General features: G+C 40.8%; 1 protein-coding gene across 1 annotated transcript in view; it reads left to right on the top strand.

Moving 5' to 3' along the window:
- The window catches only part of si:dkeyp-14d3.1 (transmembrane protein 132C), a 298,770-nt gene that overhangs the window by 275,379 nt on the left and 3,199 nt on the right, over positions 1–20,192 (top strand). The window contains exons 7-8 of the mRNA XM_041786996.1: positions 11,218–11,491; positions 16,799–16,990. Coding sequence (XP_041642930.1) covers positions 11,218–11,491; positions 16,799–16,990 — 466 coding nt within the window. The remainder of the gene's footprint in view (positions 1–11,217; positions 11,492–16,798; positions 16,991–20,192) is intronic.

The raw sequence follows: 20,192 nt of genomic DNA, 5'->3' as shown, positions 1-20,192 counted from the left end.
CCCTGGTGCCGTATGTTTGAGGAGTTAAAGCAAAGCAGACCAACTTGTAAACCAAAGGCATAAGGTGGCACAAAGCATAATAATTTAAGGATTTATTTATGTGATTTAATACACTTAAATACATACCAGTACCTCGCTTCTGTGTAGCCATGGCAACACCTCATATTCTCTCACTCAGATGTTGGCTCGCCTTCTTCTTCAGTGCTGATTCATTCGTCTCATTTTAAGACGACATGCCATACAGCTCACTGCTTCGCTGTCTGCTCATAACACCCCAAAACAAAAGCAGAAATCCCAAGACAGCATACATTTGGTGTTGTTTCATTGTTTATGTGGGAAAAAAGACACACAAAAGGAGATGGATTTCTGCTTTCATCTTCTTCTATGTCTCCTTTTCTTCTTCGCCGCTCTTTGTTTGGGACAGCAGCACAGCAAACCTATGCTTTGGTTTGTTTGACCAAGTGCAATATGAATGTGAACCAAACCATAGGAAAGTTAACCTGGCACGCCAGATGGATGTGTTTCACACAACCATCTGGAAAACCACTCATAGACAGCGTTTGGGAAAGGGCAGAGTCTTTGAAAAAAAAAACTCAGAGGGTGATTGGATGAACATTCTGTCTGTCACATATTTATGGGCCAATCAGGGCAACAAAACACATGACATAACTGCTACCAAGCTGAGGAGTAAACTCTGTTATCTACATAACGTGAACAGTGGTGACTGTAGACATGTCAGTACACGACTTTTGTCGTTTTTGAAAAGAAAACAACTCACTGCTGTTCTTTGTTCTTCTTTAAACAAAGAAATGTCGTCAAGTGCTGATAATACTGGCGCTTTAGCAGCATCCACGCTAATGTCTTCCGCCATAATTGCACTGGTCTCTTGTTGCTGCCTTCTTACGTCGCAACTCTGCCATGCCTGAAAGTACTGCCCCTCGACGCTGATTGGTCCTGTCACTTTCTAACCGGGCCCAAACGGTTCAGACGGGAGCTTTGCAAGATGAATTTGCCAGTGAGAAATACAGAAACTGGCGTATCCATCTGCTTTGCAAGGTTGTAGGAAAATGTGACAATGTTGCAATCTGAGGTCAGAACCCAGATTGTCCCCCAGACTATCGGTGTGAAAATTACCTTCTTAGCGCTTTCACAGATTTGCAAGTTGCCCATGCAGTGGGCACTACTACACCCCTACACCCCCTGGCTTTTGAGCTCTGAGTTGATTTCAGTTTGGGTGGCCCTTTTCTGCCTTAGCCCAGAAGACTCCAGGGCCATTATTTTTAAAAACAAGTGCAGAGTCTTGCACAGGTCTGGGAACATCTTCCCACACCTGTAAATCTCAGAACTAAAATCCAACCCATTACCAGCAGTTATCCCCATTAATACCCAGACCTGCCCAGATCTGTGAATAGTAGAGCACAATCCAACACTACCCATTATTAAACACAACATCCTAACAACAGGACGGTACTACAAATTCACTGATATTCACAGGCTTGTGCATACCAATAAGTAAGCCTGTCGAGATGTGAAATTATTAGGGATTGATGGACGATGTGGCCTGAACCTTCCTGCGCTGCACATCGGATCATTGACTCTGCAAAGTCCACTAATCCCTGATAGATAACTGGACACCTTGAATGACATTAACCTGGTTATACCATAATCAAATGCTAAAGAAATTAATTAATTATATCACAAATTTATTTTTTAGCATATTTTCAGACTAAAATAAAAAGTTTTACAGCATATTTCCCTTGGGCTTCCACAATGTATTTGCCAAAAAACAATTCCACATGTGAGATGATAAAGAATAACCACAGAGAAAAATGTGCCCTCAAAGCTCCAAGGAAGTAAATCTGGTCATACTTGACAATTTTCCCTTATTTAGATGTAAAAATGATGGTAATTATTGTCGTATACTTTGTGATTTTCTCTTTTTTATTGTCACCTGCCAAATGTCCTCATGTTATTATTACCCACGCATGTACCCATGAAATTACAGAATTGCATTTTCTACCTGTAGCTGAACATTAACTTCGACCCGGTTCAAGACTCGACCACAGAGCGACTTCCACTTAAGGTCAGTCCATCTCAGATGACCTCAAGCCCAGAAAGGTTGGTGGTACTTCTGGGTGTTGTTGAGATATGGCTTTGGCTTTAGAGTCTTAGCTTACACTTTTACATGCAGCAACGCACTGACGAGGGTTTTGTGAGGAATTCCTGAGCCCACAAATTATGTCCGTCACAGGATGATGGTTTTTAATGCAGAGCTGCCTGAGGAGTCAAAGGCATTCAGTGTTAGTTTTCAGCCTTGCCCCTTATGTGCAGAGATTTCTCCAGATTCTCTGAATCTTTTGATGATAACCTGGACTGTAGACAGTGAAATCTATAAATTATTTGCAACTTTGCACCACAAGCAGTCTTGCTCATAAACTGTTGGGCTGTTTGCCTGTGCAGTCTCTCACAGAGTGAACTTGTGTCATTGTTGATTGTGAAGTCTTTCAGGAGTGCTTCTTTTACTACCTGACCACCTATCTACTGTCCCGTTACCAATTAATAAAATGTTCCAGGTGTTTTTTTTTTCAATATTCCACAAATTTATCAGTCTTTTCTTGCTTCTGTCCCAACTTTTTTTTTTAATATGTTGCATAAATCAAGTTCAGTCTGCCTGCATATTTCAAAAAACAACAGAGTTTATCAGTCTGAACATTAAATAAACTGCCTTTGTGCTGTGTTCAGTTGAATATAAGGTTGAAAATCATAAGTGAATCACTGTATTCTTTATTTTTCCTCCACTAAATGACCCAACTTTTTTGGAATTGGGGTTTGTAATGTGCTGGCACTGAAATGGGAAAACAGTGTACAACAAATATTGGTGTATTACTGTAAAACAAACACCTGGATGTGAATGCCTCCCACGTTTGAGATGAAACAGAAGCAATCAGCTGTTGTCAGACGGAGCAGAGTCTGTACAGAAGCAGTACATCCTATTCCTGTCCAGATGACCTTCCTCTTTTATTGTGGTAGACAATAAAGTGCAGCAAAGAATGCCAAACAAATATACTGCGTGATCCACAGGGCACAACAGAAATAAGCACAACACGCATTAATATGCAGCGTCTCTGAAGTCGGAGCTGCTTGAGAGTGAATGAAGCAGAAAGAAGAATTGCTTTGTGAAGCAGGTTGTTCCCAGCATGGAGTACGATTGTTTATTAGATTAACCTTAGATTAGATTTGGAGATGGCTGCACAAGCACACATATATATCAGATTCACACATTATAAAGAGTCGGACCTCTCTATCAGCTTGAACCCATCACACCTGGCTAATAACGTCAACGTAAATGTTTAAAACCAAAACTGCTTAAGCGCTGATGCAGTCAATATGTTGTTATATTTCCTGACAAAAGTGCCTTTTGTCAAATCATTGGCTGTGAACGTCAAATAACACACTCTGTTTACTCCAGAACGCTCTCTAAACAATTCAGGAGTATTTAACCGAAGCAATCAGTGGTGAGAAACTTTCAATTACTGCCATGTGAATAATTGGAAGAAGTTGACTGAAATCATTGGCAGGTGGTTTTCCTCCTCTGCATTTAATATGGAAATGAGCGGAGACGGTGTAGAGCAGGAATTTATTAAAGGAGAACAAACATTTAAAAGAGCAAAATGAATGTTTGATCAAAAATTCATGGATCAGAAGACTTGTTATTCTGTTGGAATGAGGTATATTTGAGAAAGTGCTACATTTTATGCAGCTCAAAGTTCCCTTTGTTTATACATGAATAGGGAGGTTGGCCTTTAATTAGCCACTGTGGACTCAGGTAAACCAGAGAGAGAGGTCCATGCATTTCATTAAAAACAGAGACAATATGAACCAGAAGGACTCAAATACCCTCATTCTAGTCTGGAAATCTAATGCAGTTCTCCTCCTCTGCGTGGGAAATGACATAAAAGTCATAAGTGGGGGAGTTAGCATTTATGAATATGCATTAAATGTGTCATGTAGGGCACTCTTAGGCACAGCTGATCTGCTGTTTTAATCAAGTCTTTCAAGCGTGTTTGAAGCGGTGTTATAATGTCACTGTTAAGAAACAATTCAGAGGTGGAAAGCAGCAGTTTGCAAAGACTAAAAAGAGATTGATAAACGGAAATCTTCAAATTAGTTCATACAAATAATGAAACAAAAGACTAGAACCTGGCATTCATCTTTCCTCTAGTCCCTCTGATACTTGTGCATCTAAATAAATAGATTAACATTGAAAGTTTTTTTAAGTTCTTTATTTTTATTTTGCTGTGAAGTGAAACTTCCATATATTCTAGATTCGTCTAATACAAAATGAAATATTTTATGACTTTTTTTTGTTTTAATCTGGATGACTTCAGTTTACAGCTCCTGAAAATCAAAAATCCACTCTCATAATATTAGAAAACCACAAATCACCAGTCCAAAGAAGGATTTTAATATAAAAATGTTGACGCTCTTGAAAATTATGCTCATTTATGCAGTTGGAGCTCCTTCTGCACAAATCACTGCATCTAGTGGGGCTTTTCCACTACAGCTTTTGGCCGAGCTGAGCCAAACCAAGCCGCGCTGATTTGCTTTTCCATCACCGGTTTGGCCACACCGCGCTCAGGGCCAAAGCAGGCCAGCCCCACCTCCAAGCGTGCCGTGCTGACGGCAAAGCGGTTCACAGGGTGCGATTTGTTGGGGCGATTTACCCCTTCTGATACTGATACCCCTCCATGATAAATTTTCACCCCATGGGAGACGTTTTATCCCTGCCTCTGCTCCAGCTGTCTATAACTCTGTTACAGCGGTGGTCTAATGTCAGCATTCACTGTATGACTCAAATATTTATGACACAAGACCAAAACTCCAGACCACCACTAGTAGCCACTGTAGCTGTTCTTTGCTTCTTAATCCATTGTAAACAACAGTAAACTGACAGCATCTCATAGGAGTGACATTAGAAAGTGGAAGTGTTTAGCAGAGAGAGTCTAGAGTGGGGTCAGTGACTGCTAAGGCGCATGGTGCACTAATGTCATCAACGCTTTACAATGTCCACAGCTGAAGAGTTCTGCCCTCTTGCTTGCATTAATGTAAGCAAACAAAAACTGTGCAGCAGGAGCTTCATGGAATGGGTTTTATTGGCAGAGCAGCTACATGTGAGCCTCACGTCCCCAAGTCCAATGCCAAGCATCAGATAGAGTGGTGTAAAAGACACCAACACTGGTCACCAACAGTCAGATGGGTGAGTCTGGGTTTGGTGGTTGCTGAGAGAACATACCTGCCTGACTGTGAAATTCAGTTGAGAAATAATGCTATGGGGCTTTTTTCAAAGGTTTGGGCTAGGCCCCGGTTTTTGTGCTTACATTAATACAAGAGACAGTTCAGGACTCTTCAGGTATGGAATCAGCAGACCGTTGGCGACTTTTACACAACATGTGCCTAAGCAGTCATTGACCCTGCTCTGGGATTTAACTATGTAAGTTTGGTGGAGGAGGGATAGTGGTATGGGGCTGTTTTATAGGATTTAGGCTGGGCCCCTTATTTCCTGTGAAAACCAGTTTTAATGCTTCAGCATACAAGGACATTTTGGACGATGTTATACTTCCAACTGTGTGGAAACAGTTTGGGGAAGGCTCTTTTCTATCCCAACATGACTGTGCTCCTGTGCACAAAGCAAAGACTATAAAGACATGGTTTGATGAGTTCAGTGTGGAAGTTGACTGGTCTGCACAGAGCCCTAACCTCAGCCCCATAAAGCACCTTTGGGATGAACTGGAACGGAGATCGCAACCCAGGCCTTCTTATGCAACACCAGTGTCTGCTCTACAGAATGAATGGGCACAAATTTTACAGAAACACCCCAAAATCTTGTGGAAAGCCTTCCAAGAGATGTTGAGGCTGTTGGGGTTAAGGTTAGCGTCAAAACGGGGTCAACTTCATATTACTGACCTTTACACCAACTGTCCTTGTTGGTGTAAAGGTCAGGGGGCCGGAAACTTTTGTCCATATAGTGTATTTCCTTTTCTTGTAGTCCAGTGCATGATTGTTTTAACAGTTCATCTTAATTTGGACATTTTTACTCACTACTTCTGTGCTAATTAAGAAAAACGTCCATGAGCTTCCAGCTTATGTGCACATGGTAGTCATGAATGTAAGAGCACAGGTGAGAACAATCTAGCATTTAAATTTATGAGAGTTTATAAGGAGATGATATATAAGGGTCAGTCTGTTCAGTAAAAATTAAAACATGAAATACACATCCAAAGTATTGATTTAGGTGTGTTATCCCCCGGCTGGATCTTTTACTGCCCCTGACCTTGTTCGGTCTCATTTTATCCTTCAGCAGAATACGTTCTTTGGTGAATGGTTGTCATTCAGTTGCATATGAAATCGGTCCACACCAGAGAAGGTTTTAAGCCCTAAACTCTAAATCTCAGTGTGCTCTCAGCTTTTCTCTCGAGCGTGCAGCTAACATCTTTATTCCCACGGCTTCCCATGCAGTCAGATTTCTCCGGGGATTCAGAGAGAAAGAGACAAGCAGAGCGGATAATCGCAAGGAAAACAGTTTAAGAGATTAATTTATTCCCCTCTCCCCTTTATCATGATCGCAACCTTTGCTGGTGTGTACATCAGAGAGAGGGAGAGAGACAGAGGAACGATGATTTCTGCAGCAGAGAGGCGGCTGTAAGTCTCCTGTAGAGTAAATGATTAGTAGTTCTGTTGACGAAGCATTTTTCTGTTTGTAAGTGTCCCAAATGTGCCCCAGTGTTAGACTGAAGGGCTGTAACAGCATTTATTTTCACAGATCAACTCTTCAAACATTACCCTAAAGTTGTTTGTTAAAGCAAAAAAATCAGAAATGGGCAAAATCAAATGATATTGCAGCTGTACTGTATCCATTTAGAGTTAGTTTGTCATGCTCAAAGCAATTTCTGTCGTGAGGAATAGCTGAGTCTCTGCTGGCTGATTTGTTGCCTAAAGTCATAAAATTAGATTTGCTGGCAACAGAGCAATCACAGAGACTATTTAGCAAAGCAGTAAGGAGGTGAAGGCGCGTTCACATCCAGACTGTTGGATCTAAAATGTTAAAGAAGAGACTCGGAGGGAGAAAGAAATGATTGCCATACGCTAGATTGATCCTCTCTTAGGCGCCTAATCAACAGCACTGCATCATTCCTAAAGCTTTGTCTGTTCAGCACTCAACCACACACTTCAGTGACACACACCACTTTAATTAAAAGACTGCAGACAAAATATAAACTGAGCTTTAATGTTGATTTTAGTGCAGATGTTTTCTGTTTTTATCTATAAAGTATGGAGTACATTTGGCAAAATGAATCTGCAAGGTCACAATTTTCTACAACCTGAAGTATAAAGAAAAAGTTATATTTTTTGTCTTATTACTGTCTACTATTCATTCATCTATTCAGATTTACAGAGGAAGGAAGAAATGCATAGGTTAGAGAGGCAGTGACTGTGATGACATTGTATTCAAATACATGTATTTTAACATGGAGTTGCTCCATCTTTGGCATCTATCAGCTTCCACTCTTCCACAAGATTTTAGTGTTTTTCTGTGTAAATTTGTTGGCCATTTTGCATGTATGAGGTCAGGCACTGATGTCAGACAAAAAGGTCTGACTTGCAATCCCTGTTTCAGTTCGTCCCAAAGGTGCTGTTTGTGTTTGAGGTCAGTTCTCTATGAGGACCAGTCAAGTTCTTCCACATCAAACTCATCAAACCATGTCTTTATGGTCCTTTTTGAGCACTGGGGTCCAGTCATGTTAGAATAGAAATGGGTTTTTCCCAAACTGTTCCACACAGTTGGAAGTGTAACCAAAATGATTAGCCTTTACTTGACTTCCTCAGAACACTTTCCACTGCTCCAAAGTCCAGTGTCGCTGTGCTTTACACCACTCCATCTGACTCCTGGCATTAGACTTGGTGATGTGAGGTTTGCATGCAGCTGGTTGTCCAAGGAAACCCGTTCCATGAAGCTTCCACCACACATTTTTTGTGCTTATATTAATAAGTGGAAGTTCAGCACTCTTCAGCTATAGAATCAACAGAGGGTTGACACTTTTTACGCACCATGTGCCTTGGTGGTCGTTGACCCTGCTGCTAATTTTATGTGGTCTTCCACTTCATGGCTGAGTTGCTGTTGCTCCTAAACACTTCCACTTTCTAATGCTATCACTTACAGTTGACTGTGAAATATTCAGCATGGAGGAAATTTCACAAATTATCTTACTGCAAAGGTGGCATCCATCACAGTTCCATGCTTGCAGTAACTGAGCTTTTCAGAGCAACCCATTTCTTATCGCAAATGTTTGCAAATGGAGACCTCATGACTAGGTGCTTGATTCTATACACTTTTGGTGGAGGTACCTCTCCTGCTGTGGCTCCTTTCAAGGAGAAAGCTGGATTTCCTTCCATTTCAGAAGTATAAGGGTCTGGTCCACAGTAGAATTGTATGGCTTTCCACCCACTAATCCTGCATGATTGAGTCAAAAATACACCAAAGTATTCACAAAACACAGACAAAAAGTTGAATGCGCCCTTAACTGTGCTGTAGAGCAAACAGCGTCTCTGGTTGTATGTTTTTCTCTGAGTCATTGTGCATTTATTAGGTCAATATCCGGCCTCTCTCTTTGCAAATCAGTTCATCTACAACAAGCATCAAATTTACAACACCAATGATATCAGCCTCAGGCGGTTAGTAAAAACTACTATTTTATTAATCGTTCTGGGGCTGTTGGCAGCTCAACACCTGATCCATGTGTTGAGAGATGTAGAGTCGTTTGAAAGACAATGGTGTGAGTGGTTTGTTCCATTCAGGGAGAAAACTTTGTTTAAACCAGTGAAACTTAAATTACCCTTCCCTCCGAGCTCATCATATTTATGTGGACAAAGCTTTCTGCCATCAGCATGGGGGTGCTGCTTCACGCAGAGTAAAGATGCAGATTACCTCTGTCCAACCTTCATTCAACTGGACGAAAACTGCACAGAGCAGGGCAACTGTTTGCACCTGAGAATCATTAGTGCTGTTGTATTTGTGAATTAGACCTTTAGATGAAGCAAATAGTGGGAGGTGGTAGTGCAGAGAGGCAACTTAACACCTAAAGGTGTGTGATAATTGGGCTAATTTAAATATCAGGCTGGCTTACCAAACACAAACAGTAGGATTTACATACAGTATGAATGATTTTTGTTATTATAATATTCACTTCAAACCATAGGGGCTTGCAGCTTGACTTTGCCTTACAACCATCATCTCCTCACCTACTGATGAAATTTAAGAGGCAGTTTGCTTATACTCATCTGTGCACCAGCGGATGTAGAGTATGCAAGGTGTTTTCAGACACACTGCCAGGCGGTTAAAATGTTTGCCCCATTGACCAACAAAACAGAGATGGTTTAGGGTAATAATGCAGCACTGTTCCTCCATCTAAAAGGTACATTAGATAGTAAGCTGTGCTTACACAGAAGGGGTTATGACATAATTTCTGCATGATTGATACACAAACAAGGGGAGACATTTTTCCAAGGAATAACTATATTGCTTTTTTGCATTTAGCTATCATTCTGGTGTTCCAAAAAACTCAGGACACACTGACTGCTGCAGGAATCCTGGGTTCATCAAGGGACTGGAGACTGGGAGTAGACCTTGAAAGGGAACTTAAGTTCCCTAGCCACATTTTGAGACCACCTTGAGTCTCCAAAACAAAACAAGAGAGCAAGATGTTACCCAGTGAAAGTTGGTCGCAGGTGATTTGAGTCCCGATCCCCATTCAGAGTCTTCAGCTCATTGGGCATTGAAGGAGTGAGGAGTAGGAGAGCTATCTGCAAGACCACTGATGTGGCAGAAAAAGCCTTAAGACAGCTATGCAGCAACAGAGGGAAAGCATGGGGTGCAAGCAGCCATGATCTGCCTGCTGGACACAAGCTGGGGTCTGATAAGCCGCAGCTGGGTCACCTAGAGCAGTGGTTCTCAACCTTTTCAGCCTGAAACCCCCAAAATAAAGGTGCCAGAGACCAGGTTAATAATGGCAAAAAAATGTAGTGGAAATGGTGGTGAAATTGGATTTTAAAAGGAGCAGAAATGGGGGAAAAGTGGCAAAAGTTGGATAAAAATGGCAAAAATGGGCAGAAATCATGGTAAAAGGGAGTTAAAATGTGGCTGAAATGGTTTTAAATTGGCAAAAATTGCTGGAAATTTGATGAAATGGAATGAAAAATTAATGTAAACTGGCAAAAAAAAAGGGTTAACTGAGAAAGAAAAAAAATAGGCAGATATTGGCAAAAATTGGATAAACAAGCAAAAATAGGATATCAAATGGTGAAATGGGGTTAAAATTGGGAAAACTGGATGTAAAAAGTGGTTTAAAGGGGTTCAGAGTAGCAATATTGGGTCAAAAGAGGCAACATTGAGCTTAGGTGGCAAGAATTAGTTTAGAAGTGCTAAAACAGGCAGAAAATAAAGTAGTGGAAAGAGCTTAAAACTGACAAAAATAGGTGTTAAATGGTAAAATGTATTAAAATTGGTGGGGGAAAAAATGATGAAAATGGGTAAAAAAAAAAAAGTGACAAAATTGGTGTAAAGTGGCAACAGTGTGATTTAAAAAACATTCTTAGATTTTTTTAGGGCAACTGGAGACCCCCTCTCAGTGTCTAGCAACCCCCATGGGGGTCCCGACCCCAAGGTTGAGAACCACTGACCTAGAGGAGAGTGTATGATTGTTGAAAGACCTAAAACACACAGAGATTCCAGGTACATCACTGAAGATGTGTCCAAAAGCATCAGTCTACGTATCTGTACAGCTGCTTCATCCAAACGTTGGTGGATTGCTGCTACTAATGAGAACACAAAGTACCACTAGGGGTGTTGAAAAATGAATAAGTTGAATAATTTTTGCAGGTATTTGCAATATTGGTCATGCTTCTACAAAAAAAGTCCCCAAAAAAGACTAGGGAAACTTGGTTGTTTCCACCATTTCACCTAAAAAAAATACCTTCAAAGAGCTAGAAGAGATATTTTAATCATCACCTCATAGTGGCACCTAACCTGGCCCAAACGGTTCAGATGGGAGCTTTGCAAACAGATTCGCCAGTGAGAAACATGGAAACGAGCGTATCCATCTGCTTTGCAAGGTTAACTGGGAAGGGTTTGATAAAGACATACTTTTTGTCTTTAATTGCCAGGTCCACACGAGAAAGCGAGGATGAGGATGATGAAGACAAACGAGGACGAAGCTGCACCCTGCAGTACCAACACGCCATGGTCCGAGTTCTAACCCACTTTGTTGCAGAGTCTGCTGATCCTCGAGGCCAGACCAGCTTCATGCTGGGCTCTGATTGGCAGGTGGACATCACAGAGCTGGTTTGGGACTTCCTAAAGGTGGAGGATCCCCAGACTGCACAGCTGCTGGACAGGAGGATACTGGTTGGACTAGACACTGGGATGACCACGATCCAGGTAAGTCAAGAGTTAGATTATCAGAGGCATTGACATGATTTCATGTGTTGCACTGAGGAAAACTTCTATAAAGGTGTAGTTCTGGGTTTTGATATCTGGGATCTTTTTTAAGAGAAGTTGTTCACTTTTTACCTTTACCTGAAGGAAGATGGGAAATGTGGGCAGAGAGATTTAGGTTTGACATACACCAAGTAGTGACAGGGCTGGGAGTCAATATGATAATGAATGCAACAACGAGTCCAGCCTCTATTCAACAAGCGGCTGCTCCGCAGAGCTAAACCAGCAGTCAGACATCTTAAAAGGTCCCTTCTTTATTCTTTGAATGTGACAGCATCGCTTCAATAAAGTCCACTGAGTCAAGATTAACTACAACAGTCTGTCGTAGTCACTGCAGATAAACTGTTTGGTCAAGTGGCGTTGCAGGAAATGCCTGTACCTCATGCAAACGTCAGTTGCAATTCATGACTTAACTAGACTAAGAGTTCCTCAGACGTTCAATTTGAATTGTTTACAAATGCACTGAGGGTTTTTTTTTTTATGTCTCTTATAGTTGAAGCTTCAGTGTTATCATTATCGTAATTGGAATTTTAGCAATAAACCTACAGTACATTCAGAAAGTATTCAGACCCCCTCCACTTTTCAATTTTGTTATGTGGCAGACTGAAGCTACAGTTGTTTGAAATCACATTTTCTTTCATTAATCTGCACTCAGTACCCCATAATGACAAAGTAAAAACTGAATTTTAGAAATGTTTGCAAATCCATTAAAAAGAAAAAACAGAAATATCACATTGACGTAAGTATTCAGATGTTTACTCAGTCCTTAACTGAAGCACCTTTGGCAACAATTACAGCCTCAGGTCTTTTTCCTGTATGATACCACAAGCTTTGCACACCAGGATTTGGGAATTTTCTCATATCTCTCCAGAGATTTGCGATAGTGTTCAAGTCAGGGCTCTGGCTGGGCCACTCCAGGACGTTCACGGGGTTTTCCCAAAGCCACTACTGTGTTGTCTTGGCTGTGTGCTTAGGGTCATTGTCATGTTGGAACGTGAACCTTTGGCCCAACATGAGGTCCTCAGCACTGCAGAACAGGTTTTCACTGAGGATATCTCTGTACTTTGTTCCATTCAGCTTTCCCTCAGTAACACTGACCAGTCTCCCAGTCCCTGCTGAAAAACATCCCCACTGCATGATGCTGCCACCACCATGCTTCACTGCTGGGATGGTATTGGGAAGGTCCAGTGAGAAGGTCATGTAGCTGTGCCTTGCAACAATCATGTCTCTGAGCTCTGCAGGCAGTTCCTTTGACCTCATGACTTGGTTTTTGCTCTGATCTGCCTCATACAGGATACAGATTCTCTGGGATAATTAATATATGGTAAGACAATAATATAGCGATACAACAGAATGAATGATTAACTCAATAATTAAAATAAACGGTTAAACACAGGGTCGTGTGTTTCTTTGCTACAGTTTGGTGCCAGTTTTACCTCTTATAAATACTCATCCTCTAACTTTAATTCACCACTGTGCGACATTTACCTGCTGCCAACTTGGTCAATTAATTTCCATTCATGTCATAAACACCACCATGAGGAGCCTTGAAGTGTTGATGCTGTTTTGATACATATTTTACTTCAGCAGTTTGATCATTTTTATCTCACCAGTCAAAACGATAATATACCGTCATACTGACAGTTTTCCCAGCCCCATTAGAAACCCTGAAATATTCTGAACTCACGCTGGTGGCATTGATAATTTTTTTAGCTTCTAGGTCATTTCAATGTGGATCAGTGCATCCCAAATAAAATCCATGTTTCCCATGAACCCTTAGCCTCCTCTTCCCTCTTCTTATCAATGCTTCGTGAGCAGCCAGAGGAGGATCTGTGAAAAGCTCCTGATAACAGTGAATCTGCATTCAGTCATCCTACCACCTGCTGTCCTGAGAATCTCCTAAAGCTGCAGTCATATTTGTGTTGAAGGATCAGTGCCTGCTTCCATTTGTGTGGATTTAAGTCATTATACCTATTTGTCCCAGAATCTGGGGTTGAACAATGTGAAATGGAGCAAAGAGGACATTGAAGGCTGCCAGTCGGTCTTGGCAAAGGGTTGTTTTGGTAATTACAGAATATAATAAGATTGTTATTCTAATGGCTCTAAACTAATATGGTAATCTCTAAAATGAGGGCATTTAAATTTGAATTTAATACTGAAATGTATGTAGACTTTACTCACTAAAACACCACGGTGGTACTCTGTCATAATCCAATTCTAGAGATTATAGAAGGTATACAACGCAACAGTCAATAGAAATCAGTGTGGTAAAAATCACTTAGGAGCAGAAAGAATAAAGGCTCATATTCACTGTTCAGGCTGAATGCTGCAAAAATGTTAAATGGGAAGCAAGAGAAAAAAGAAGTCAGCTCTGGTAGGGGTAAAGTCTGCGTTTTTTTGGGCACAAAATTGGCTCTCTTTTACTTTTTACATGGCTAGATCACCAAGTAGGAGCCAAGTTGTTTTCAGAGTATCAGCTACAAATTGACTGGAGAGCATTATCCAACACAAAGTCACACAGGTACAGGATTTCGTACTATATTTCCTGCTGGATTTCTGATAACACTTTATTGGAACTACACACTTTTGCTTAGATACAGTACTGATAGACCACAATTCATAACTCATTATCTACAAAGTATTATAAATGACTTTTTTTGTCATTCATAAACGGAGCTATAAAAGCTTCATTGAGGCATTAGTGTTGGGCGTAACGCATCACAAAGTAAACCATTAGTCCTTAGATAACATCAGTTAATCAAGCAATCCATCATTAGGTACTTAAGAAACAATCTGTTATGGAAATAACTGCCCCTTTTCTTTTCACCTTTTGTACTACAAAAAGAAAGAATATCTCTGAGGCATATGCACTGTTTCTGTTTCCCTCCTGTCTGTTTGCACATTGGCACATTGCTGCATGCTAAGAAGCAACACAGCTGTGCCACTGAGATTGCAGACGGGACAATATTACACTTTTGAAATATCCCCAGTATGTTGAATTGTTGGACCAAAGGAACAGGACCTAACCTGGCACACCAGATATTTTGTTTTATACATCCATTCCATGGATATGTTTTACATTCATCTGGGAAACCTCCAATAGAAGCATTCAGGAAGGGCAGGACTTTTCATGAAATTCTCGATAGGTGATTGGATAAACGTTCTATCTGTTGCATTCATTTCTGACCAATCAGAACAGCAGGACAAAATGAGGTTGTGGTGCAGCCTTGGTACAAACGCTGCTGTAGCATGTGGAACAGTGGAACATGATGTAGATTAGACTTATGCCCAGAAGTGTTCAGTGCAGCCCTTTGCTCTTGTTTTGATAAAGAAATATACACAATTCTGATAAAAATGTCCCTTTTCTAAAGGTACATCTGAGCTAATTGCTTCAGTCGTAGCTGCCATTGTGTAACACTTCACTGCAACCGAAACAGTTTAAAAACCTTCCTGTTTGGATAGACCTGCTTTTATTGAAAAAGAAAAGGAACTTTAGGTAGATGTAAGATTATTACATGACCTTAAAAATGGAAAAAAATAACTTTCTGTGGATTGAAAGTATAAAAGGAGCAGAAAAAAATGAAGATATTTGACAACACAAGTTGAACAGATTTTTGACTCTGGGAATTAAGACACTGAGGAGACCTGCAGTGGCTTAACCAAAGTGTGCTGAAAGGGACAATAATGGTTGTGATTAATGGATTTTTAAAAATGTGTGCAACATTTATAGACCTTAATCTTCCAAATCACCTTCATGCATTAATGCTGATCGCTGTTGTATTTATAATGCTTTACTAACCTTTGACTGTGTGTAGCTATTATAAAGTTTTACTATCTTTCCTTTGCATTTCAAGCTTTGAAATCAGGTGGATATAAATGTAAGAAAACATACTTTTTAGACATATATGAATGTCCACAGACCACTGAGTCTTTGGTCAATTGCACCGCTCTCTTTGAGTCCAAATGTCCTTTATATTTGAGCTTACAATTGTCCATTTTAATCCTGCTTTCATTGTTTCCCTTACTGAAGGCAGCAGTATGCCATGCTGTTTTGCCACTGAGTCTGCATGAGGGAGTTTGCTCTGGTGGGAAAGTGACATCAATTCAAACATCTATATTACATGCCACCATCGCTGCTGAAGCCTTTCAAGTCCCTCCTTTTGTGCAGTGCAGACAGGTGCTTTCTGGTGAGCTGCGTCCTCCCCTCGGCTCTTTGGTTTGTCAGACTCATCAAGCTAACTGGATGAATATCAGCCTCCTAATGACGTCTGCGTGAGTGGGATCTGCTTCCTGGCATAGAGGTCTCATCTGTCCGTGTTTGAGCAGGAATATTACTTCACCTCTGAAAAACATCATCAAAGCATGCACAAACCAGAAACATGACAAGAGCGACGGTCTGATAGCTGCACCACACATCATCCCCATGGACGCCCAAAGAGACATTAAATAAACATACAAACGCAGGAACCAGGGAGCGTGGAGCATGCTAGCTCTGCATTCATCATATATAAAGTCCAACTTCCTGCTTCTGTTTAGGGGTTAAAGCGTGCCTTTTCTCTGGATTACCAGTATTAATCAAAGGGAATGGGAGTCTTACCTGCAGGAGGTATGGGGGTTGAATGGCAGCCAAGTGGAGTTGTTGTTTGATCTGCACAGCCTGAGAAAAGAGATAAAATAAAAAGTAGGTTTCCGTGCATCGTTTTGCATATTGCGCAGGGCCTTGTGAGTCTTTTATGTTAGATGAAACAGTTGGAGAGACATTTTCTTAAATCACCTAAAACTCAAGCTAATCCGCTTTTTTCATGTCGGTGACATCTCGGCTGCTAAGTGCTCATTGATGTGATGTTTCTGCATTCCTCTTGCCAAGAATCGCTTGTCAATCAAGTTGTGTGACCAGAGGAGACTTATTTTAGCTAGAATATTTTTCTCTTTCTGAGTGTAGTTGGGTTATTTTTTTTTTTCCTGGTGCTGTCTCTGCTGATTTCTCCAGGGAAAGACCTGCCTGAGTCTGGATGTTTAGAGCAGGAAATGAAAAAGCTTTCATGAACAGGCTACACAATAGGTGGTGTCAGGATTGTAAGGTAGCAGGGCTGTAATTGATCACAGCAGGATGTGACATTGACAGGATATTGCTTGACAGTAAAGTATAAGAGGGGAATATTATGGGGTTAAATCAAATCCAAAAAAGTTCTCAAATGCATTAATTTAAATTAGTGATATCCCTCTCTTTGTCGCTCTTTCCTCTCCTAGGTGTTGTCTCCTTTGTCAGACTCCATCCTGGCGGAAAAGACCATCACAGTAGTGGATGACAAGGTGACCATCACTGAGCTGGGGGTCCAGCTGGTGACTGGTCTCTCCATGAACCTGCAGCTCAGTCCTGGGAGTAACAGAGCCATCCTGGCTACCACAACCACACAGGAAGTCCTGCAGAGCCCAAAACAGGTGAGAGCACTTCTTAGTATATCGGCACAACAAATAAATTTCCTTAAGATGGAGTTGCCCCTCCTTTTGCAGCTTTACAGCCTACACTCCTCTTGGAAGGCTTTCCATAAGTTTTTGGGGTGTTTTTGTGGGAATTTGTACCCATTCTTTCTGTAGAGCATTTATGAGCATGTCGGACTAGAAGGTCTGGCTCTCAACCTCCAGTCTGGTTCATCCCAAAGGTGCTCAGTGGGGTTGAAGTCAGGGCTCTGTATGGGCCAGTCAAGTGTTCCTACACCAATCTCATCAAACCAGGTCTCCATCTCTTTCCATTGTACAGAAGTGAAGCCAAAATTACCCCACAACAGATGCTGACATATTGAAGCTGGCTGGTGGAGCCCTAGAAGTGGTTTTGTGCCCCCGCCTTACCTTACCCTGTCTAACCCAAAAAAGAGCAACAATCCAGTGTTTCCCTTGCCATTGATTTGGAGTGGTGGGCAAGGCGCCCCCCTGCCTCTCCAAATGAAAGACATAAAATACTGTATTTGCTGTGCAGGGATGTCTCTCATGTGCTCATGTGGTCCGACTGTCTTTAAAACAATCACAGTGACTGCACTGATCCTTTATGGGCTATATCCGATTCAGTGCCTGGGTATTTATTTTATCCAAAGAGATTACAGTGCTTAAATGGTATGCCAAGGAATGTGTATACCAATACACCCATTGTCAAAGCACTGTGATGCTGATACCATCTAAGACAATCTCTTTCTGATAATCTAGATTGATTATTATTGGGTTATAATCATTAGTAAAGGAAGGGATGGATACATCAGCAATGGCTGATCTGCACTGACTTTAAATGAGAGAGCTAATGTGGCAAACACAGCTGCCCTGATGAGTTTGTCTCATCAGCACAAGAACTTATACATCCTCTGACTTTCACCTGCCTGACAGGTAAGCCCCTCTCCTTCTTGATACCCCCTCTCTCCCGTCAGCAGAGCTCTTTGTCCTACTTGCAGAGTCATCACACCTTGTGGTCCCATTCAGAGTATCAGGCTCTGTAGCACGTGGAGTGTGTCATGGAGACTATAATGTAACCTTTTGTAAAGACAAACAGCTTTATTTTTCTGTACAAAGGATCAAAATGTGGAAAAGGTCTAACCCTTGTTCAACACAAATAATCTATATTTAAAGTAAAGGGAAATTTTTAACACAATATATGTGTTGGAATAAGGTTGCTGTAAACATGTGAAAAGACTGGAATCTACTATGTGTGACTGAATTTTTGATTTAGACAGAAAGTTGTTCACCTCTTTCCCTAGCTTGTTTTTTATTTGAGTGGGGCAAATATAAGACACCATGACATCACCAGTCTTGATGGGGAATGACCCCACCCCCTTATGCTACAATGATGTAAAATCACCGATCAGTTAATCTCCATACAGTCTGTTGTTAGCTGATGTCCCCACCTTCATTGAGAGCTAACAGCCAGCTGCAGGTTGCATTTTTGTTCATTGTGAGGTAAATTCTCCAAATCCATCAGCCACAGTGGCCTATGGGTCATTTAGAGTATCATAGCAGAGAGATTTGTGCCAGAAAACAGTAAATTTAATCCCCAAAGCCTGTCTCTCTGCTCTGGCACAGAACCAGGCAGCTGCAATCAGTACCAATTTTCAAAATTGAAGCAGATTTTACTGCTTTATTTTACATGATTTTGAGGCTTAATTTTATAAACTTACAGATGTTTTTCATGACTGAAATTTGGCCTGGTGGCTCATAACACAATGGCCTGTCATACAAAAAAACTTAAAATGAAGATGTTTTTCTCACTTTACAGGGACTTTAAAGTGTATTTTGATGGTAAATGTAGACCTATTGTTAACATGAAAAAGCTTTAAGACCCATCTGCAGCCAGTCAGCATGAGGGGTTTTGGCATTATTCCCTGGCAGCTCTTTCTCTGTCCATCTTAATATACAGTCTGTGCTCTAACCCAGTGAAAATAATCCAAAGCATCTAAAACTGATTAAACAAAAACTGCAGTTATTTGTAAATATGATTCAGCCTTGCCTGATAAAGAGAGATAATTATGTTAATTTAGCTTTACACCACTAATTATTATTTACTAGTCTATTAAATAAATTTTTGATGTTTTAATAGTGGTTCAACTGCTCTAATAGATCATTTTCATATTTTCATATCTACTGAAGAACATAAAAGAGCTTTCTGCAGCCTCAATAACAAAACACTAACTGAAATCTCTCAGGCTCCTTGTATGAGGCGTGTTACAGTCATGTGTGCGTTTGCTCATGTATACATGTCTGTTGGCTCCACACCGTCTCTTACACTCTTAACTCCCAGGCTTGTGTGACAGAGTATGCTTCCTTGGGCGACTAATAGAAACTGGAGCATAATCTCAGAACATGTTACTGCAACAGCATCTGCACCAAAATACGACTCACAGTCCAACTATCATATTTCACCCTGGCTACTCTCATTGTGTCCTCTTTGATCAGTCCATCAAGCCCTCCCACATGATCTCTGTACTGTTTCTTTCCATTCCTCCTCGCCCTCCTCCTTTAAAGTAAAACGACTAGGAAAGCCATTTATCTGCTCTATCTTCCCCACACTAAGAGTGAAGATAAGCATGTAGTTGTGCTCTCTTAAGTCCCCCAGTGGCAGTAATTAGGCAGCATTGACAGACCCCTGTGGAGATCTACTGGTGCGCCTTTGGGGATTTGTCCTTCTACGACATTTAGAGGCAAATTTTAGTGAGAGAAGGCTTAAAGAAGCCGATGTATGACAAATCCTCATTCGTGTGAACAATGTTTAATGTTACTTTTTGATCTGTTCAGGCTTTCTTTTAATCTGCATCCCCCTTAGCTTAGCAAAAATAGCTGCTGAGTTAGCATCACACTGCAGTTTTGTAAGCTTTCTTTGCTCTTAGTGTCTGTGACAATTAGAAGCATATCATATACTGTTTGTCTAGAGGAGCTCTTGCAAAAGAAATGTTAAGTGCAAGTAACTATAAGGTTGTTAAAATTTTCATTACTTTGACATTTTTCTCATACTTTTCCTTGCTATCTGTCTGAAAACAGTGCAGTCAGTTATATAGTAACCAAAAATGTCAAAAGTATCAATTAATGAGAAAAAAAAAAAAAACTACTGATCTTGACTCATATTGCATCTAAAAGCTGTGAAATGAAAGAAAGAAATTTAGATTAC

Source organism: Cheilinus undulatus, linkage group 5, assembly GCF_018320785.1.
Source record: "Cheilinus undulatus linkage group 5, ASM1832078v1, whole genome shotgun sequence".
NCBI classification, from domain to species: domain Eukaryota; kingdom Metazoa; phylum Chordata; class Actinopteri; order Labriformes; family Labridae; genus Cheilinus; species Cheilinus undulatus.
This window is presented reverse-complemented; position numbering and strand designations above follow the sequence as displayed.